General features: G+C 37.4%; 1 protein-coding gene across 1 annotated transcript in view; it reads right to left on the bottom strand.

Moving 5' to 3' along the window:
* Adk (adenosine kinase) overlaps positions 1-23,503 on the bottom strand; it is a 328,745-nt gene extending 305,242 nt beyond the window's left edge. The window contains exons 1-3 of the mRNA XM_090346612.1: positions 23,410-23,503; positions 9,718-9,792; positions 5,135-5,188 (exon numbers count right to left, since the gene is read on the bottom strand). Coding sequence (XP_090202738.1) covers positions 5,135-5,188; positions 9,718-9,792; positions 23,410-23,423 — 143 coding nt within the window. The 5' untranslated portion in view covers positions 23,424-23,503. The remainder of the gene's footprint in view (positions 1-5,134; positions 5,189-9,717; positions 9,793-23,409) is intronic.
* Positions 23,504-23,779: the final 276 nt, after the last annotated feature.

Genomic DNA, 23,779 nt, shown 5'->3' with positions numbered 1-23,779 from the left:
TCAAGTTGCAATCTTAATGAAGTTCTACAGAGGGAGCTAGCATCACAAAGAATCAAGTCATAATAGACCAAATTTCAGAAAAAGCTTTATCTGTGAGAAATATCAGATTCGCATTAATGAGAGCTCATCTTACCATCTAAATTTCTTTCAAAACTGAAAGTACTTTTAGCCAACTAAAAGTACTACCAGTATGTTACATATGTTACATTCAGTTTCAATCCAGTTTCAAGAAATAGTATCATAGAAATCCATTTATTATTGTGATAACTACTAGAGGCTTTGTTTAGTTTTGTTTTAAAATTTCTTAGGAAGATGTGCTTAAGATGAAAATAATCACTTGATCTTTTGAAAAATAGAACTAGTCCACGTATCTTAGCTTCAGTGACAAAAGTAGGATTCCAAACTCGTAATGTGGGCAAAGTTCCCATGAGAAAATAAGCAATGACGATCTTTTCACTAATATAAAGCCAATACATATTCATCTCAAGGAGACATCACTAGGAGATTTACAACACTTGCACGTTTTGAATAGCATTAGAAGAAACTGAACATTTCTGATTAATGTTTGCATATTTCTTTACCTTTTTTATATGTAAAAAGAAAAACTATATCATCACTCTAAGTGCCGGTATTGTTGCAAATGATGCTAGAGATGAATAAAATATACCATCTCAGGAAAAAAATGAGGTGTAGGGAGAGGCTGATTAGTTTCTTCATTCAAGGAATAGGAAAGTTGTAAATAACAAAATTCTCATACTAAACTAATTTTATACTGCTAGGACTGACACAAGTACCTTCTACTTGAAGTAATGTGGAAGAAGTTTTGAGATTTTACTAAGTTTTCCCCAGAGATGATTTAGCCATGAATTAGAGTTTATATATAATCTGTACCAGAGACCACACCATGTCATATCATGATTCAATACTTCTGTATTAAGAAATAAGTAATTTATTACAGGAATTAAACCCTATTTAAATGTAGTAAAAAACAGAGAAGTTAAAGTTTGTATGGTACCACATACAAACAAAAAGCTAGAAGTAATGCTGTGGCTCAAGTGGCAGAACACTAGCCTTGAGCAAACAGTGTCCAAAGACAGTGCCCAGGCCCTGAGTTTAAGCCCCAGGACTGGCAAAAAAAAAAAAAAAAGGAAGGAGTGGGGGAAGAAGGGAAAGAGGGAGGGAGGGAAGGAGAGCAAGCAGCCTTGATATAGGCAAGTCGGATCTTTCAAGAAGCACATAAGCACATCCACCCGCTGAAATACAAAGGGAGCTGGTGGGCAATCTGCAGCTCTCTGAACTAAGAATTTTGGGGCAAGTGGCTGGGTGATGGGGCTTGGGCCAGGAAGTCAGGAAAGAGAAACAGTGAGAATGTGTAAGGACAAGCTAGAAACCTGACCAAAGTTCTGTGTTTGCCACTACAGCTACCCGATGACTTCCTTTGGGGTGAATTGGCTATTATTCCATTTTGTTTCTCTTGTGACTAAATTTTAGAGCATATAGAGGAATAAATTCTAGGAAATGCAATTATAGTAGAAAAAATTTAAAACCTTAATTTGGGTAATCTTCTGAATTTATTGTCCTCACTTGTAAAATGGTGAGGATTCCATTTTATCCTAAAAGGTTTAGTGGGATTTGGTGAAATTATTTGATTAAATTGCTGAAAAAGTTTTTGATCTACAGCCACATACAAGTATATAGTCAGTTTTGAAAATATAATCATATTTATAAAAACGCTTTTTTTTTTTTCCAGACAAGGTCTACATAGCCCAAGCTGCCCTGGAACTAAGATTCTCTTGCCTAGGCCTCCTGAGTGCCTTTTGAACTTCCTTCTACTCTGTAAACTCTGCTGAAAGTATCATTTGGGAGTTAGACTAGTGCTTCATTATTGCATCCCTTCATGACATGATGGCAAACACCTACAATCCCAGCACAGAAGAGACTGCAGCAGGAGCATCACCACTTCTAGGCCAGGTGCAGCTATCTAATGAGATTCTATTTCAAAACAACACCGAAATATATAATTTTCATTTTTGTGAGTATACATGCTCTCACCAGTACTAAGGCTTGAACTCAGGACCTCATAATTTCTCATTTAACTTTTCTACTCAAGGCTATTGCTCTACCACTTGAGCCACATGTCCACTTTCAGCATTTTGGTGGTTAATTGGAAATAAGAATCTCATGGACTTCCTTGAGTTGGCTTCAAAATGGTAATCTTCAGATCTCAGCCCTCTAAATAGGTTGGTTTACAGACATGAGCCACTGGTGCTTGGCATATCAACTTCCCTTTTTAGTTTATTCAATAATAACTGAATGTCTAGCATAAAATTCTTTAGAAAAAATGGGCCTTAACTAGTTAAGAACCATGGCTATAATATGTGTAATTATGAAATAACCTCACTTACGAATTTGGAATATCAAACACAGTCATCTGATGATGTTAGCTTAAAAAGTTGCTAAGAAGGGGCCAGGAGTTGGCCTACTGGTAGAGTGCTTGCCTAGCATGCACAAAGACCTGGGTTTGATTCCTTGGTACCATATACATAGAAAAAAAGCCGGAAGTAGTGGTGTAGCTCAAGTGGTAGAGCTCTAGCCTTGAGAAAAATCCAACAACAAGTGTTCAGGCCCTGAGCTCAAGCCCAGGACTGGTAAAAGAAAAAAAAAAAAGTTGCTAAGAAACCTAACACATTTACTTATTATTTAATCCTGTAAAAGAAGTCTTCTCCAGGATTGTCAGGGACAAAAGATAAACAAATGTAGCAATGGTGCCAAATGGATGCTATGTTGAAAATGATCTACAGAACTTGTGTGTGGTATGGGAGGGGAAAACTGAGAGACAAGGAGGGAAATGGTGACACTGTACTCTGCCTGACTTATGTAACTGTAACCCCTCTGTTTCTAGCATTTTCAAATAATGATGATAATAATAGTAATGATGACTTGTCTATCACTGCAATATTAATTTCTCCCTTCATAAATGAAATTTAATTTCTTTTTTTTCTGTTGCCAGTCCTATGGTTTGAACTCAGGGCCTGGGCATTGTCCTTGAGCTTTCTCAAGGCTAACACTCTACCACTTGAGTCACAGCATCACTTCTGACTTGTTCTGTGTATGTGGTACCTAGAAATCAAACCCAGGGCTTCATGTATGCTAGGCAAGCACTCTACCACTAGGGCACACTCCCAGCCCCAATTTCTATTGTTTTATAAAACCATTTAATTTAAAAAATAAGCCATTTATGGGCAGTATATTTTATATATATTTTAAAAGAGCTTTGGGAAAATGATTAGATGTCTGGGCTCTGACTTCATAATTATGTGACCTCACATCTACCCCAATCTCTTTTTTTCCTCCTGGGCTACCAAGAAATGAGCAGCATTCCTCCATGTCAGCCTTGTACCACGATATTCTGCCTTGTTACAGGGCTATAGTATGTGGCTAAGCAACTGTGAACAACAACCAATGAAGCCATGAGCCAAAATAAGTATCTATTTAATTGATTTTCTCAGGTATTTATCACAGCACAGGGTGACTAATAAGTAAGCAAAAGCCATCTTATTGCCCTACTTCCTGAAAAAGTACCATAATTCTATGTCAACCAATCTGAGCTACCAATACAAAGAAAGTGCTAATTATCTTGATAGCACTTTATGAGAAGTAACTATGTTTTGATTCAAAACATTCTTGGTTCCAAAAATCTGGTGAGTCAGAGTCTTTGTACACTTAGTCATTGATGTTTCACAGATATGCTCGTTATTCCTTGAGGAAGACTAACATGCAAAAAAGGAAAAAAAAATGACTTGTTCCTCCAGGCACAATGACAAGTTTCTGTCCTTTATTATTCTATATACCAAAAATTCTAGAGGATGATTTTAAATAGAGAAAGCATAACAATTACAGGTATGATAAATTCAGTAGAAAATGACAGGGCTTATACTCTGCTTTTTGCACAATCTCATTATCATTTATTTAATTAGTCTTCTATCGATGTTTTTCAGTCAAAATTTTAGTTCCAAGGCTGGGAGTTTCGCTTAGTGGTACAGTGCTTGCCTAGCATGCACAAAGTCCCGGGTTCAATTCCTCTGTACCACATACATAGAAAAAAAAAAAAAAGGTAGGGGATCAAGTGGTAGAGCTCTAATCTTGAGAAAGTACAATGACAGTGCTCAAGCCCTCAATTCAAGGCCCAGGACTGGTGCAAAAAAAAAAAAAATTAGTTCTGTAAATGGAATAGTTTAAAACAAATTTCAGAAATGTCCCTTTTTTAGCAAGACTATTATTAATCTCAAGAAGTACTCTATAAGAAAAAATTATTCTCTATAGAGATGAGTAAAATGAAGATTACATTAATCTAACCTAAGTTAGATGTTAAAATAAAAAGAATTTAATGCTAGAGAATATCAAACACATTAAGGTAACTTTCATGGAAGATTATAAAATTCACCAATATAGTTATAAATAGGGTAGAATCTTAAGTATTAAAAGATAAAACTGTATAAAAAATTTTCTAACGCTTCCCTCTGAATAATTCTAAAATGCTCAAAAGGCTGAAATAAAATTTAAAATCCCAAAACCTATCATTTTCTTTTAACATAGATCCTGACAGTTCTTGTCAGGTAGTAATCTTTTAAATACAAAGAAAAATGTCAAAGAAAGTATCCCAGAATTCCATATGCATCTCTTCTTTTTAACAGAAGTTAAAAAAAAACCTTAAGAAGTATATTCAAAACTTTCAAAGATAAAAACATTTTATGTTGCAGACTTTATACAATTTTTATATTTATTTTCATAAAGCAAGTATATATTTCTTCATCTTCAGCATAATGTTACAAGCATTTAAGTAATATTCCAAATTCAACAATAATTTTAAATTTTATAATTTATATTACCAAATATAAATGTTTTATATTGTATCTAGGAAAAGACACAATAGTCCATAGGATAGATTCCAATGCTATATATTTTAATGTGCATACAGGAACAATAATTCTGTATTAATTTTTAGCAGCATAAATTATTCTAATCCCACCATGATTTATAGCCATAAGTGTTCATTACATCTTTGCATTTTATGTAATTAAAAAAATCTGATTGTTTAATGATATGTACATAGCCTACAGATTAATTAACTTACAGTTCCTTGTGTTTGTCGTCAGCCAAGATTTGGTCATTTGGTTTCAGGGAATACCTATAACACAGAGACAAAAACAGACTAGTCATACAAACAAGGAAATACATTTGACTCAGCAGATATCCAGTGGTAATATCAACAGTCAGTTGAATTCTATCAAACAAGCACTACTACACTGTTGTAGTTCTCTTACTTGATAGGCAAATCACCAAGAATGGCCAAGCACCTGTTTCTTTACTGATCTTAGTCATTTTCTGATACTATCCCATAACTGAAGGAGGATCTAATTGCCCATGATTTCAAAAACAAGTTACCTTTAATAGTCCTCTTATATGAATCATATGCAATATGACTCTCATCTAGCAGTTCAAAATCCTACGATATAGTGTTAAGTGTTTGTAAACAATTCACAATTACTCATTAAATACATATTTAGCATTAACAATGTCCCAGATTATATACTAAACCAAACACAGCAAAAAGAATGGTGCCAAAAAAAAAAATTTGAAGGTTGTTTGTTCTTTTTGGTTTCTTTTGAGATGAAACCTTAGGTTGTATATTGAGGTTATTGGTGCACTTTGAATTGATGTTAGGACAAGGTGAGAGAGAGAGAGATCCAATTTCAGTCTTCTGAATAGGGATAACCAATTTTCCCATTTGATGATGAGGCTATCTTTTTTCTAATATACAGTATTTAGGGCACCTCTGTCAAAAGTCAGATGGCAGTGTGTATGTGCAGTCTGTTCCATTGGCCTTCAGATCTGTTTTTTGTCCCAGTACTCAGCTAGTTTTAGTTACTATGGTTCTGTAGTATAGTTAGAAGTGTAGAACTATGATAACCACCAGCACTGCCTTTTTTTTTCCAGGACTGTTTGTGCCTACTCCAGGCTTTTTGTGCTTCTACGTGAATTTTTGGAATTCTCTAAAGGTCTTCATACAATTTATATCTCTAATGTTGAAATGATATGAACATGATACACATAGTACAATTAATTACAAATATGTTGCTGACAATTTTTTTAAGTGAGGAATCCTTTTCAGTAATTATGGTAAGCCAGCACCAGGACTTGGAAATGGACTCAGTTGGCAAACCACATACACTGCCTTCGGACCACAAACCCAATCATCATTCCTCCACTCTCAGGCAAAATGAGGAGGTTTCCTTGTATGCACAAAAGGAAAGTCCTTTGAGGGGTTACAACTATGACTACTCATAAACTGTTAACAGAAGAAACCTGTATCAAATGTTAAAAAAAAAAAACAAGGAGAAAAACACACAAGAACACAGAGAAATATAAATCAGACACTGGTGGCTAACACCTATAAAATTCTAGCTATGAAGAGGTTGAGATCTAAGGATTATGGTTTAAAAGTCAGCTCAGTCAGAAAGTCTGTGAGACTCTTATCTCAAGAAAACTGGAAGTAGAGCTGTGGCTCAAAGTGGACGAGCACCGCTGGGTACTAGTGAATCACAAATGCAATCCTTAGCTACTCAATAGGCTGAGATCTGAGGATTGAGGTTTGAAGCCAGCCAAGACAGGAAAGCCCATGAGACGCTTATCTCCAATTAACCCCTAGAAAACTAGAAGTGGCACTGTGACTAGGTGGTAGAGAGCTAGCCTTGAGCAAAAAAATCTCAGGGACAGCACCCATGCCCTGAGCTCAAGCCAAGAACTGGCTTAATAAATAAATAAATAAATAATGGTGAGTTTGTTTGCAATGATGAAAAGGCTTAATTATATGTAGACAAAAGAATGAAAACATATCAACCTTCATAAATAAATAACATATATAATAGAAGTTAAGAAGAAAAAAAGAAGCTCAGAGTCAGTAAAATTTCCCATCTTACATAATGAGAAGTCAAGGGATTCTACTAAAGGTTAACAGAACAAGAAAATACTAAGAAATTTAAGTATTTCCTATTATTTAAAAGTACACAGATTGAATGGCATGTGCCTATAGGCCCAGCAATTTGGGTAGATGAAGCAGAAATATCACTTGTTCCAGTGGTTTAAGGTTAAGGTCAGCTTGTAAAAGAGCCAGTATAAAGTACAAAATAACCAGAAGAACTAAAATTATTAACATTAGTGTATACATGTTTGCTGAATGGCAAAGAATATTTTTAGGATGTGTGCTTAATGTCTTAGGACAAAACACACAACTTCTAATTTAAGTGCCCAAACTTTCCTACTATTTACAATTGGTGACGTTTACATATATATCAATTCTTTTTTTTTTTTTTGTCCCCAAGTCCTGGGGCTTGAACTCAGAGCTTGAGGACTGTCTTTGGGTTTTCTCAAGGCTAGTGCTCTACCACTTCAGTCACAGTGCCACTTCTGGTCTTTTCTGCATATGTAGTACCACGGAATTGAAGGCAGGGCTTCATGCATGCTAGGCAAGCCACAGAATGGGAGAAATGTTTATAAGTTATATATTTGTTAATGGTCTAGCATTCAGACTACATAAAGAAGTTTCGAGATTAAGCTACAAAGATTAACAATTTAAAAAGGAAAAAGAAAAACAGGCATTTTCCCGAAGGCCTACAAATGGCAAATAAGTTTATGAAAAGATGCCAGCATTAGTCACGGGAAGAATGCAAATCCGAACAAGTTATTACTCCATATCCATTAGACTGATTGTTAATTAAGAAAATGCCAGGTAAGTTTTGGCAATAATGTGGAGCAATGTAAAATGGTATAGCTAGTATGGAAAAATGTTGACTGGTCTGTCAAGTTCTGCACTCTGTATACCTGAGAAGTAAAAACTTATGGCTACATAAAAGCCCGTACATGAATCTTCGTGAGCAGCATTGTTCAAAATACTCAGCATTAGCCAGGCAGAGGGAGCGGTGGCCTGTAATCCTAACTACTCAGGAGGCTGAGATGAGGACCACGGTTCAAAGCCAGCCCCAGCAGTAAAGACGGCAAGATTCTTATCTCTAATCAATTACTAAAAAATGAGAAATGGGGCATGGCTTAAGGGTAGGGAGGTAGCCTTGAGCTGAATAGCTGAGGAACAGTGCTCAGGCCCAGGGTTCAAGCCCCATGACCCACAAAAAAAAAAAATTACTCGACATTAATGGAAACAATCCAAGTTTACATCAACCAATGAACATTTAAACCAAGTGTTGCATCCATACCTTGGAATGTTATTACACTTAAAAAAAGAAAAGGAATGTAGACAAGTTACAGCACAGATGAACCTTGAAAGCATTATGCCAAGATAAATAAACCAATATAACATAAGAGGTCAAATATGTTTATATGTGGATGAAATACCAAGAATAGGCAAATTGGTAGAAAGTGATAGCTTACTGGTGATTCCCAGGACACTGGAGCAAAGGAAGGAATGGTGAATAACTGCCTACAGGGTATTTTTGTTTCTGTTTATGGAGACGAAAATATCTTAATCAGATAGTAATGACAGCTTCATTGTGGCAGTCATTGACTTGTATACTCACAAATGCCTAAAATGAATCATTTTATATTATGCAAACTTTATTCCAATTAAAAAGAAGTGGTAACTTTCAGTGTGCAAAGAAAGGAAGGTTTTCTTCCTCCTGACCTTTTTTTTTTATTTCTTTGCCTCCTGAGTAGCTAGGATTACAGGCATGAGCCACCACACCGGGCCTTGATCATTACTTTCTACAACCTCATTTTTGCATGTATATAACCATTAACTAGGTAAATAAAGACACTGCCTTCTCAACTAATTAGTAACACTAAGCATTATTATTGAAAAGAAACAGACTAGGGACTGGGGAGTTTGGCCTAGTGGTAGAGTGCTTGCCTAGCAAGCACAATGACTTGGGTTCAATTCCTTGGTACCACATACATAGAAAAAAGCTGGAAGTGTGCTGTGGCTCAAGTGGTAGAGCGCCAGCCTTAAGCAAAAGTGTCCAAAGACAGTGTCCAGGCCCTGAGTTCAAGTCCCAGGACTGGAAAAAAAAAAGAAAAGAAGAAACAGATTAGTAAACTAAACACCATATAAGTAAGTCTTGTCTTTTCTAATCATCTTTCTTTTTTTACTCATTTGTGTTATAGTTCCATTAGAGATATAACTCAGTGCTCATTAACATGAATCAAAATTTAAGAAGCTGGCAATGGTGGCTCACATCTATAATCTTAGCTACTCAGGTGGCTGAGATTAGATTACAGTTCAAAGCCAGGGCAGAAAAGTTCTTGAGACTCTTATCTTCAATTAACTGCCCAAAATGCCAGAAGTAGAATTGTGGCTAAGTAGCTGAGTGCTAAGCTTGAATAAAAAAGCTCAGTAACAGCACCCAAGCAGTAAGTTCAAGTCCTAGGACTAGAACACACACACAAAAAGTCACTACATCATATATATTCCTACTTCTGAATAATAATAAATTTTAAGTAATGAAGTGTGAATGAATAAAATATGTAAATTGTTGCAGGAAAAATTGTGGCCAATTAATGAACAATAATAGTGCACTTGCTAAAGATTTTAAATTTCTGAAGTTTTCATCCTACTGAAGGTGTTAAATGGTAAATTCATTCCACAGTTTCTTTATTTTATTGTTCAGATATGTTACACATTATATATGTGAAGAACTCAATACTTACTTATCAAGGAAGTCTTTGTCCACTATAGCAGAGATGTCAAGAAGAGGATTTCCCATCCCAAAGAGGATATTTTCACTAAAAAACATAAATACAAATAACTTAGAAATGCTTGTGGAAGTCAGTTGATATGTAAAATGCACAAAAATAAAATCTATCCTGAAAAATAAACCTAACATTCTCATTTACTAAACCTTTGTCAATTTCATGCGATACACTTTAGAGATAGAACAGACATTTAGCAAAAAAAAAAAGATAATTTTTAAATTGGATGAAATACACAATAAACAAAGGAAAGGAAACTAGATGAGAGCTTTCAAAAATAACAATTCAAGTTAATTTCAATGTTTATTTAAAATGCCTATTACATGACAGGTTCACATCTGTAGTTCTAGCTACTTGGGAGCTAAACATGCTGGAATCTCAGTTTAAGGCCACTTTAGGCAGAAAAAAATCTAGAGAGACCTCCTTCTCAATGAAGATCTGGACAAGGAAGTGCATGTCTATTAATCTTATCTATCAAGAAGCCTAACACAGGTGGATCACACTCAGGCAAAAGGCCAAGCAAGATACCAAATCATATCTCAAAAGTAACAAACAGCCCAGTGCAGTGGCTCACATATGTAATCCTAGCTACTCAGGAAGCTGAGATCTGAGGACCAAGGTTCAAAGCCAGCCCGGATTCTGAAGTCCATGGGACTCTTATCTCCAATTAACCACTAGAAAACCGGAAGTGCTGCTGTGGCTCCAGAGGAAGGGCAGCAGCCTTGAACTGAAGAGCTCAGGATAACACCCAGACCCAGAGTTCAAGCCCCACGAATGATACACACACACACACACACACACACACACACACAAACACACGTAACAAGCAAAAAAAAAAAAAAAAAAAAAAACAGGGCTAGAAGCATGGCTCAGCATTAAGAATGCATATAAAACCTAAGCAAGCTTGAGGCCCTGAGTTAAAACTCCAGAACTTAAAAAAAAAAAATATCAAGAGGGATGTAGTAATGTATGCCTATAATCCCAGCTACTCAGGAGACAAGAATTATGGTCTAAGGCTAGTCTATACAAAAGCATGTGACCCTAGCTGAAAAATTAAAGCAAAAAGATTGACTGATTGATGTTTGAAGACAGGGTCTGGCTATCTAGCTCCAACTGTCTTCAATATCATTATGGAAGCACAGCTAGCCTGAAACGCGAGCCTGCTGGGGATATGTTACTGTGCCCAGCTCTAAATGTTCCATGATGGACTTTGTAATTAATTTTAAGAGTTGCTTTACTGGACCAGGATTTTGGCCTAGTGGTGGAGTGCTTGCCTAGCATAACCCAGTTTTGATTCCTTGGTACCACATACATAGAAAAAGTCAGAAGTGGTGTTATGGCTCAAGTGGTAGAGCTCTAGCCTTGAGAAAGTCCAAGGGCAGGGCTCAGGCCCTGAGTTCAAGACCCAGGGCTGGCAAAAAAAAAAAAAAAGAGTTGTTTTGTGCATTATCTTCATCAGCTGATCTCAATCAGTTAGACAAAAGGGTATAGGATACGTATTTTATGATTCTATATATAAAACATTCTCAAAGCAACAAAATTATAGATCAATAATTGCCTGGCAATAACACATGGCCATATAGGAGACATCAAGGTGTTTCTTTATAGGGAACCAGAAACTTTTGACTCAGTATTTTGATTGTAATAATAGTTATACAACTCTGGACATGATCAAACTTACAGAACTATACACCACCAACACTTACATAAAAGCGGGCATACAAAAACTGGTGAAATTCTATTAAGACCTTCATTCAACCTAATAGTGCTAAACAACATTAGTTTCCAGCTTTTCATAATATCCTATGCCTATATAAGGTAATTCATGGAGGAAAATAAGTAATTAGTGCAGAGGAACTCTTTATTTCTTCTTTGTGACTTCATTTGAGTTTAATACTTCAAAAGAAAAAGAGAAAGATATAAAAATTGTTTATAGAGACCCAGATCATAGTTCAGTGCTACAGCATGTGCTTAGCATGCATAAGGCCTGAGTTCAATGCCTAGCACTGCCAAAAAAACAATTAGGATGACATCATTTGGAATGGCAGAATAAGAACTTCCAAAACATCCTCTCTTCCATAAAAGAAACAATAGCACTTGCCAATGTTTTCTTCTTTTTTAGAACTGTAAAATATTAATCAAAAGCTTACAACAATTTGAAGACTTCTACCTTCAGAGAGAGAGAGAGAGAGGAGAGTACTCCAAACTGGGGAATAGAACGTAGATAGTTTACATCTCAAATGGACAAGCACTGGACAGTCAATTGGTTCCCGTGAGATTATCTTTCATAACAGATTTTTTCTTCTGGGGGAAGAATAACTGAGTTTATGGTTTTACTTTTCAAAATTCTCTTCAAGTCAGATGTTGAGAAAGAAAAAAACAAAAACTCATTTGATTCCAGATCTGATGATTATGAAGAGGCCAGGCCACCAGGAAATCTTCCGCACAGAATGAACTGAATCAATCATATTCATGGCCTTAGAATTCCTACAGGGTGGGTGGATGCAGAAAGTAAAAGTCTGATCTAAGAAGCTCAAAACTAGATTCACACTAGATGCACAATCAAAAAGTGAGGGGCTGACAGTGAATAAGCAGATTAAAGTACATATATAAACAATGATTGTTCTGCTTCCTCACAAATAAATGAGGTCAGGCTGAGAAATACCTCTGGCAAGGATCTGGACTGACTGACCTACAGTCTCATAAATGACATTTGTCTCTATTGCATATGTAAACACTAATATAGATTAACAAGTAAATAACATTTAAGCCGAAAAGCTGACTTATCTTTCCATAATATGAAGAAAATAAATAGAAGTCTACGTAAAGCCCACTGAATCTCAGTAAAAGCAGCCAGTTTTGTGATATTTTTAATTTGCTCTATTCTTATTTCTCTTCCTCAATATACATGGTGGTCTTGAAAAGCAATAACCTTCAAACACAGTGTAATCCAGGTGCCAAGCAGCTACTAGAGGGGTGAGAACAGGGTTGGAGCACTTTCAAAGCCCCATTTTCTAAGAAGTGCTATTATTTCAGCTCACTGGCAGTTCTCTGAAAAGTCCAACTCCCAAGGCTTCCTGTTATTTGACCTGATTTGGAGTTTGCCTAGTGCTTACAATCTTTAACTGAAGGGTATCTGTCATAATCCACCAGCTTCAATTGTTTAACATCTCAGATGCCTACAGCAGTTGGAGCAAATAGCTATCCTAAAACGGAAAAGGGAAAATGAGAATAAACATCCATAGGGGTTTTGAAAAGTTCTGAAATGCCAAAGAATCCTGAAGGCCTTTAACATATCCTCAAGAAAACCTGAGAAGACGGGAGCAATCACCCTAAACTGAGCAAAAGGTTCTGTGAGAAAGGCCAAGGAAAGCTCTAAGCCAGTTTGAGTGTTTAAGGCATGCCCAGCAAGCACATAGAGCCTCTAAGAAAAGAGTGATATCAGTAACAAGTATGGACAACAATGTGAAGAAAAGGAATGTGCATACATCGCTTTGGGGAATGTAAAATAAGGTCACTTAGGCAAACAGTTTGGCAGTTCCTTAAAGGTAAAGAATTGCTTTTTGAGCATTGGGCTCATTAGTTTAATCTGTGATAGCATCTCTAGTAAATGGGTTTCTTAAATCAGGAAGACACCATAGGAGCTAATTCTGCCTATTCCACACACTGGCCAGGTAGTCTAGTACCTTCAGGAACCTTGCGTAAACAAATAATTACCATGTAATTCCACATTTAGTAGAAATAAATTTCACACTTGGCAGAAATAAATATGGCAATACAAAACTTGTATGTGGGTAGTATTATTCATAACTGCTAAACTAAAAATTATCCAACTACCTATTGAGAAGTGAACAAACACAATATAGTGTATATATATGTATACTAAAACGATACCCAACTATAAGAAGGAATGAAATCATGATACTACAAACATAAAAATCTTTAAAAAAAATCATTCTCAAAAAACCCAGGAACAGGGGCCGGGAGTTTGGCCTAGTGGTTAAAGTGCTTGCCTAGCATGCATGAAGACCCGGGTTCGATTCCTCGGTACCACATACATAGAAAAAAGCCGGAAGTGGTGCTGAGGCTCAAGTGGTAGAGCTCTAGCCTTGAGAAAGTCCAAGGACAGGGCTCAGGCCCTGAGCTCAAGCCCAGGACTGGCAAAAAAAAAACAACAACAAACAAACCCAGGAACAAAAGACCAAATATTGCATGATCCTACTCATGAAACCTGCAGAATAGGCTAATTTAAGAGGCAGAAAACAGATTAGTGGTTGCCAAAGGGGACTGGTAACAGGTATGAGGTTTCATTTTGAAGTAATGAAAATGTTCTGAAATTAGACAGTGATAATAGTTGTACAACCTTGTGAGTAGAGCAAAAACTACTAAGCTGTACACTTTGAAAAAGTGATTTTATACTCTGTGATTCACACCTCAACTAATTAACTCACTAAATAAATAAAACAATTTGACAGCCAACAGCCAGTGGGTTCACACCTGTAATCCTAGCTACTCAGGAAAATGAGATCTGAGAATTGTAGTTCAAAGCCAGCCCAGCAGAAAAGTCTACATGAGACATATTAGTATGTCTCATGAGACATACTAATGCTAGGAATACAAAATGACCTATAAAGCAATTTGTATAAAAACAACAGGACAGCTGGGGCCAATGGCTTATGCCCGTAATCCTAGATACCCAGGAGGCTGAGATCTGAGGAAACTACCATTGATCTCAGTTTTGGGCTACAATGAATAAAGTTACTATGAACATTCTTATTTGTCTTTGTGTGGATTTAGGAAAATGCCTAATGCTGTGTCCTATGGTAGATTTATTGTGTTTAACTTTTGTGTGTAGGCCCCTGACTGGGACTTGAAATTAGGGTCTGGGAGCTGTGCCTTTCAGTCAAGTCTAGTGGTCTACTACTTAAACCATACCTGTGCTGCTGGGTTTTTGGTAGTTAATTTTGAACTGTGATCCTTGTATCTCAGCCTCCTGAATACCTAAGATTACTGGCAGGCCTGGGACTTGGTTCTGTGCACTGTCTCTGAGCTTCTTTTGCTTTATCGCTTGCGCCACAGTGCCACTTCCAGCTTTTTATGTTTATGTGGTACTGAGGAATCAAACCTAGACTCCAGTCATGCTGCCTAGCACTCTGCCACATTCCCAGCCCCATGCTGCTCTGCTTTATTGTGACTTTATTTTGCATTACTGTGTGAACTAATGTTGTGATTATTGACTGTTTATCCTTTCTGTTGAATTCAGTTCAAGGCTTACATATCTGAGATCTCTGATCTGGGATAGTTTTACATAATGATTTTTCAGTTTCAAGATAGTGCCAAAGCAATATTCATTTGGTAGAAACTGTACTTTGGATTTTGAACTTTTCTTGGGCTAGGATTATGTTGCAATTCTCTCTTGATTCTGAGCTGTGTAAACTGCAGTGTCAGATCAGTCATATGATTGCTCACTATGGTAAACAACCAATATTCTATAATGTGTTTTGTTACTAGGCTGTGATAAAAATACATGTAAGTTAGATGCTAAATACATGTTCAATTTATGATACTTTCAATTTGCAGTGTGTTAATCCAGAAGTAACTCCATTGCAGGGTCAAGGAACATCTATGTTTTGATTTTTTTTTTTTTTTGAGGCAGGGTTTTCCTATGTTGCCTTGAACTCCTGATCCTCCTGACTCAATCTTTTGAGAGTTGGAGACATAAGGCCTACACTACCACCCATACCCACTCTTTCCCTCCTATATTTATAATCATATCTTTCACATTTGGGTCTATGATCCATCTTAACCTTTAATACTACCTCTCCTCCTTTTATTTTCTGATACTGGAGTTTGAATTCTGGGGCTTGCACTTGCGTAGCTTGCTTGCTTAGCTGGTGCTCTGCTGCTCTGCGGCTTCAGCCTCACTTTCCAGCCTGGCTTGTTGCTAGTTATTTTGGAGGTGGATGTTCTGGGCATTAAAACCTATGCTGCTATCCTTCACATCTCAGCCTTCTGAATAGCTAGGATTATAGGTGTGAGCCATTAGCGTTCAGCTCAAAACAGTTTTCAATTGAATACCCAGGTATAGGTCTTTTTTCTGGATTTACTATTCTCTCCTGTTAACTGCCTTATGTATACAAAAATAACACATTGTTTCAGTTATTGTAGCTTTGTAAGATTGTTTTTGTAACTTTAAATATGTGATAAAACTCATCAGTAAAACCATCTGGATTTGGAATATTAATGGGAGAAGGGTGAAAAGTTTTACATTATGATTGTTATTTTGTGTTTTGAGAATTTTTTTTTCATGCCAGTACTCAGACTTGAACTTAGGAACCTTGTGTTCTCATTTGGGTTTTTTACTCAAGTCTGGTTTTCTAGTTGAGCTCTAGTTTGACCTTCTTGCTGGTTAATTGGAGATAAAAGTAGGACTTTTCTGCTCCACTGCTTTGATCTGTAATCTTCAGACCTCACCCTTCTGAATAGCTTGGATTATAGGCCTGAGCCACTGATGTCTGGCATTAGTTCCTTTTTTAAAATTGATATATAATTATTCAGAGTTCTTATTTTCTTCCTTTGTTAGTGTTGTGAATTTTTAAGGAACTAATTTCCATTTGGTGGTGGTATGAATTTGTTCATAAAATTTTCTTAATGTTCTATGGGTTTTTTTTTTTCTTTTTCCCAGTTATAGGGCTTGAACTCTGGGCCTGGGAGCTGTTCTTTAGCTGTACCCCTTGAGCCACAGCACCACTTTCTGTTTTCTGGTGGTTAATTGGAGTCTCACAGACTTTTGTGCCAGGGCTGGCACAAAAACTAATCAATGGTAACAGAAGTCAGGAAATGGGGAAAGAATAGCTCAGTGACACTTGGCCCAATGTATGTGAGACTATGGCTTCAATTTCTAGTACCACAAAAACAAAAACTGTTTTTAAAAGCCACAGAGCTTAAGATCTATTTTACTATGTAAATTATATCCTTGGGATTAAAAAAGTAGTGTGTGTATCTATTTACTATGTGAGGCCAATTCACCAGTATTCTAAATCCTATCTCTTTCAAGTATATTCAAGAATAACTCATTTCTCTCTAACCAGTGTTACTTACCTCTTTGTTTATGTCCTACTGGGTCATTTGTTTTAACATAAAATATGTTAAAATTTCAATCAATGCCCCCAAATCTTCAATCTAATATATATTTCTAACTACCACTATTTCTTTGCTGTCCTTTAAAACAAAACAATTCTAAAAAGTTGTAAGTTGTTAAAATAACAATTTCCCCTATACTATATAAAATTATTCATTTTAAACTCATTTTTCAGGAGCATATGTGACACATAATGACTAACACATTGCAATTTTCAGCTTATAGTGTGCTTTTTATATGCATAATCTTTTAAATACTGCTAGTATCTCTGATTAACAAGAGGAAATAAAGGGTTCACTGAAAGTCAGAAAGAAAACTGGAGGTGTGGCTCAAGTTATACAGCACCAGACATGAGTGGAAAAAGCCAAGCCAAAATGAGAGGTACAGATTAAGCCTTAATACTACCACCAAAAAGAAAAAGTCAGGCAGCAAAAAAATGATTCCAGATATCATGTGTTTTCTTGTTCAATTTGGACACTCAGAAATCTCCTAATAAAAATAAGTCTGACCAATGAGAAATTTCCAAATGTGGCCAAATTAGGCTAATATTCTATTACCAAATGGGCTTATTTCAAATATCAGTTTAATAACTACAACCTATTATATCAACATGATTATTCTGTTTAAGTAGATAATCAGATAACTTATCCAAATGAGACACTTTAAAGAATAAATGAAAAGCTATTATAATTATATATGGACAATAAGCACAATCCAAGAATGCTCTGAGAAAATTGGGACATTTGGTTATCCCATTTAAAAGCTAACTTTACTATTTAAAAAATAAAACCCACACTTAAATGTTACTACAGTATTTCATAAACAGCAATTTAAAACCAGGGAGACATGAAGAGGCAAAGAGACATGACTGCTAACAAGAGAGGGTTAACATTCAGTCTAGATGGTCATTTGGGTTCCAGTTTTATCTTTGACAGTTCTGTTTAATGTAGCAATACTGTGGCTGGAAAGATTTGGAATCTTCTGAAAACCCTGTATGTTTTTCCCCCTGAACAAAGATGACCCATTTATAAATATAAGCATTAACAGCTGACACACTGCACATAGAAATGATTGCTGTTTTAGTCCTTCAATCTTTTTTTCCCAATGAGCCAATTAAGTCTTTATTTCAAGTCCTTCAATCTTTCATAAATGAAACAATTTCACCTCATCTTAAAAGCTTATTGGTCTCTCTAAGAAATTTCATAAAAGTTTGCGCAGAAGTCTGAATTTACAATTCTCTCTCGCTCTCTTTTTTTTTTTGGTCAGTCCTGGGGACTGAGCACTGTCCTTTGTCTTTCCTCAAGGTTAGTGCTCTACCACTTAAGCTACAGCACCACTTCTGGCTTTTCTATAAATGTGGTACCAAGGAATCTTCATGCATGCTAGGCAGGCACTGTACCACCAGGCCAAAAAAAAAGGAAAAAAAACAAGTCCTGAAATGGCTTGAAAATTCTGTTTAAATTCCCTAACAAAACTAGCCAACAAGTAAGACAATTTTAATCTTAGCTTGATTTTAGTCTTTATATGAATGTTTTCCATCTGAGTGTCTTGGCAGATTCTATTGGATGCACCTCAAAAAAGTCTTCAGTGTTGGGAGAAAAATACCCCAGGATCCCACCCACTGTCCACATTAATTTTCCAGTATAGGCCTAACCCACACAAGTGGTTCCAGAATCATCATGTAAGACATAGTCATATCCAGAGTCCCAAAATAGTCTTAGACCAACCTAAACTGTCTGAATGGGCAAAATAATAGGGTTCTTTTAACTCTACGGCAAGCATTCTGCTTGTCTTCCCAATTCATTTGCCCAATAGTCTCTGGCATAAACCCAAGTTGTAAATAACACTCCCAAACAAGACTAGACATTGATGTTAGAAAAATAAGGCAATAAGGTATATTTTTAAACAGTGTTCTCAGCCAGAAAGCAATGGCCCAAGCCCGTAATCCTAGCCAGTACTCAAAAGGTTTAGAGTTCAAAGCCAGCCATAGTACTAAGGTTCAAAGCCATCCAGGGCAGAAAAAAAAAGAGAGAGAGAGATTTCATGTTTAAAAGTAATCAGTAAAAAAATCAAGGCTGGAGGCCTAGTTCAAGTGGCACAGTGCTGAGTGAGCAAGTCAAGCAATAGGCAAAGCTCTGAGTTCAAACCCTAGTACCTACAGATAGTAGATGATAGATAACACAGAAAGATAGATTCAAATAGTGTCTTTTATACTGAAAAATCCACAAATATGGAGTATAAATTCTATGCTAGGCTATTTAAAAAGAAGTATCACTCCCATTTAGATATAAGGTCCAGTATGTAAAAAGAAAGTTACTCTGAAATGTTCTTCAAACCCTAATAGCCTACATTTACTATTGTTTTGTGAATTTAACTTAGACTTCAACTTTCCTATTTGGCCAATTAAAAATAAAAGCACCAGGGTTGGGAGTTTGGCCTATTGGTAGAGTGCTTGACTAGCATGTATAAAGACCAGGGTTCGATTCTTCGGAACTATATCCACAGAAAAGGCCAGAAGTGGCACTGTGGCTCAAGTAGTAGAGCTCGAGCCTTGAGAAAGACAAAGGACAGTGCCCAGGCCCTGAGTTCAAGCCCTAGGACTGGCAATAATAATAATAATATAAAAATAAAAGCACCAATTTATCAAAAGCTTTCTATCATTTCTCAAATAAAAGACCAGCTGGAATCTGATAGCAAAAGGAAGGATCAAAGTTTTTTTCCACAGATAATTAGTTTTAGAAGCTTTAAATTTAGATTCTTCATTAGTAATGATGTAGTAGACTAGAAAACAAATGATGATAGACTTATCTCCAGCTAAAACATTCAAAGACCTTAAGTTTAAAAAAAAAAGTTTGTGAAGTAATGCACCTTCTATCTGGTGAATATAATGTAACCCTTCTATTCATTACAATAAAAAATCTAAATTATAAAAAAGCTTTTGTTTGAAGTCATTACTTAGGAAGATCTAATAGTTGAATGCTATATTAGAAGGGCACTGAGTGAGGTATCTACATTCTAGTTTGAGAGAGGTAACTACATGAATCTGAACAAATCACATTCGTCTCTGGAATTAAGTATAGTCTGATCCACATAGCAAGTTACAGAGTAACTTGTACTAACTATATAGCCAGAACCCTTCTCAAAAAGAAAAAAAAAATTACTTGTACCAATAACCCTGTAGGATACATATTAAGATTACCAATATTGTGCTATCTCGCTAAACAAACATATTTCCAGAGCAGAAAATAACTGGAAAGATGCCCAATTAGATACCACTTTTGGTGACCTTGGTCTGATTTCTACTCTTATATTCTTTCATAGTCATTGCAAGCAGTGATGTTGTACTATATTTAGCAACAATTATTTTAAGTGTGAGGTAAAAGCAAGAACACTGGACATTAAGTCAGATTTTGACAACTTGTGATCACTCTTTTCAACAGTGAAAGATATAATACCTATCAGACTAAGCATGAAAAGGAACAGGCCTAACAGGGAAAAAAAAAAAAAAAACAGATATAAAATCACTGCATTAACTGCAGTCCTTACTGGGAACTAACAGAGCCACCACCACATAGCTTTGCTTCGTCTTTCTGTTGATCTGTCTGTAGATTTAAGTTATCTCGTCCCTTGTGGGCCCATAAAGATGAAAACAAGAACACCAGAAGTGCCTACTAGTAGAGGGCTTGCCTAGCATACACGAAGGCCTGAGTTCAATTCCTTGGTACCACATACATAGAAAAAGCTTGAAGTAGTACTGTGGCTCAAGTGGTAGAGCCCTTAGAAAGCTCAAAGACGGGGCTGGGAGTTTGGCCTAGTGGTAGAGTGCTTGCCTAGCATGCACAAAGACAGGTTCGATTTCTAGATAGCACATACATAGAAAAAAGCCGGAAGTAGTGCTGAGGCTCAAGTGGTAGAGCTCTAGCCTTGAGAAAATCCAAGGACAGTGCTCAGGGCCTGAGCTCAAGCCCAGGACTGGCAAAAATAAAAATAAAAAAATTTTAAAAAGGAAGCTCAAGAAGTGCCCAGGCCCTCTGTTAAAGCCCCACAACTGGCAAAAAGAAAAAAAGAGTTACTACAGATATATTCTATAACCTTTGCCCACATAAGCAGCTTTTCCAGGGACTTTTAAGTGTGCACTATTCCTATAGAAGCATCTCACACTACTACATCATGGAAATTTGGAATTCCGAATACGTGTGTGTGTGTGTGTGTCAGTCTTGGGGCTTGAACTAAGATCCTAAGTTTTTTTGTCCAACCATTTGAGCCACAGCTCTACTTGCAGCTTTTTCATGGTTAATTAGAGAAAAAGAGTCTCATGGACTTTCCTGCCAGAGCTGGCTTTGAACTAAAATCCTCAGATTTCAGCCTCCTGAGTAGCTAGAATTACTGGTGTGAGCCACCAACACCCAGCTCAAATTCCTAATTTTGCCACTTATTTTGCATGAAGCAGTCAAGTTTTCTTGATTCTACTTCCTCAGGAGAAAAAAAAATGGAGCTTCTGCTTTTGATAACACTTGAAAGGTTTTTTTCTTTCTTTTTTGCTTTTTTTTTTGAGCCACACCACTTAGCTCAAGACTGTAAAACAGTAATGCTGGAGACAAAAATGAATTCACTTCATTATCAGTCATGTTATCTTTGCAAATATGGCCAGAGCTTGCATCAACTTTTAAGTCAACAACCACTCAACCCCCACACTAAAAGACAAGTTCTGTTCCACATGTTTAATAGTAGAAGGTTTAGATTTGGAAGTAACCAGAAATGAAGTGAACACAAAGCATACACAGGGCCCTGGGTTCAATCCCAAAAGGACATACAAATTTGAATCCACAGAAGAACAGATTCTTAAGATAGAAAACCGTTACTAAGCTAGGTGTAGTGGCTCAAACTTGTAATATTAGTTACTTGGGGAGTTTATGGCTCAACACTGAAAAACTCCATCTCAACCAATTTCTGGGTGTGGTCACATGTGCCTGTAATCTTTGATAAGGAGAAAGCACAGTGTCTGGGCACAATGGCACTTGTCATCTTTGGCAACATGTAGAAACACAAGGAGGAGACCATGCTGATCTGGATATTAATCAAGATCCTACCTCAAAAATAACCAATGCAAAAGAAACTGGAAGGAGTACAGTGCCTGGAGTTGGGCCTTGAGTTCACGCCCCCTGCACTATCAACCCCCCCCCAAAAAAGAAAGAAAAAAAAAAGCACTTGACCAACACACTTAATTAGCTGCAGTCTGTGAGGAATGGAAGCAGGAATGGGAAAAAAAAAAAAAGAAGAGGCATTATTTTTTGATATAACACCATCATCTTCACACATCCTAAAATACCATTAGCTTTAAAAGCTAGATTTATATTTTCACTCATTGTGATTTACTGTGAAACTTTCCCATGTGGGTCCCCATATTTCAGCACCTGAGTTTCTCCTTCTGCATAAATGAGACAAGTACTCTTTGTTTATCTTAGTACAGAATTATGCAATTTAAAAGAAATTGTGCATGCTCAGCGCCCTTGAATCTTAACTGGAGGGTTGTTTATGAAGCTATCTCTTAAATGTGTCAAAATTGACCCTAGGAAGCTGTTAAATTACCAGAACTTAGTCCTTCTGGAAATTCAGGGCACCAACTTTATTTCTCTTCATATTTGTGCTAGGGCCTCCCTTTCTTAGGCAAAATGAAGAATAAGGTCTAATTTAATGTCTAATTGCTATATTTGTAAACATAGCAATCCATCACTTTACAAACATAAATTTGCTTAATGTAAACATCCGATGGCGGCTACATGCAGAAACTAGGCAAACCCATTACCTTAATACCATGAGCCAATAAATAATAAATAACCTTCAAAATCCTGGATGTAGGACTGGGAAAGGATTTTGTTTTATTGCTTTCATTAGATGCCTGCTACCTTACCTATTTCATCTCACTTCTAATTCTCATTTACAAGTAGGTAAATAGATGGTACCTTCGAGAACCAGAATACTAAGGCCGGTTTCAGACAAACATTTCAGGGACACACAATTTCTCAATCAACGTGCTCATCAAGGGAGGAAACAACTTCATGAAGTTCCGTCAGAAGGCATGCAAGCATGGACACACATGGTGCGTGCCACGGCCCCGGGAACCAGGGTCACCTCCACCCCCCTGCCGGGGTGGGATGGGGAAAACAGGAGGTGGATGCGTTTTTCGTAAGAATCCCCCCTCCACACACACACACACACACACACACACTCTCTCTCTCTCGAGGCTTCAAACCCTACAAGCCTGAGGGAGGGTCACCTCAACCAAGCAGCCACTATGAGGGCAGCGCCATGTGCCACCGACCCAAAAACTTCTGAGGAATTCAGAAATGCCCTAATTAAAAAAAAAAAAGTGTAGTGAGGACCCCCAACATGAGAGGGACAAGTGGCAAAAGGGGGTTCCCGACCACCCAAGGGACGACAGTCCTTGAGGAGTTCCGGAGGCTCACACTTAGGTGGGAGTACAGGGTGTGCGGGCGCCGGCTCCTTACCTGACGGACGTCATGGCTTCACCTTCCGGCCACCGATGCTCCGCGTCCGCTCCGGCAGCCGCAGGTACCACAGCAACTGCAGCTCTGCACAGGCTGCCGGCGGCCCAGAGCGCGTCCTCACACACCCCGCGCGCGCGGGCGCCCCCCCCCCCGCGATCCGACCCCGCGCGATGATTGGCTGCGGCCGGAGGGCGGGCGGACGCCCCGCCCCCGGCCGACGGCCCGACTTCGGCCCGCGCTTTCCTCCGGCTCCCTGGGCCCCGGGCGTGTGGTTTGGGCGCAGCTCGTGCTGCCCGGGAGTAGCAAGCGGGCTAACAGAGGGGCCAGCGGGGGCGGTGGCCATCTTGAATCCCGGTGACCGTATGACCCC

The sequence above is a fragment of the Megascapheus bottae genome, chromosome 15 (assembly GCF_031878675.1).
Source record: "Megascapheus bottae isolate mThoBot1 chromosome 15, mThoBot2.hap1, whole genome shotgun sequence".
In the NCBI taxonomy this organism is placed as follows: domain Eukaryota; kingdom Metazoa; phylum Chordata; class Mammalia; order Rodentia; family Geomyidae; genus Megascapheus; species Megascapheus bottae.
This window is presented reverse-complemented; position numbering and strand designations above follow the sequence as displayed.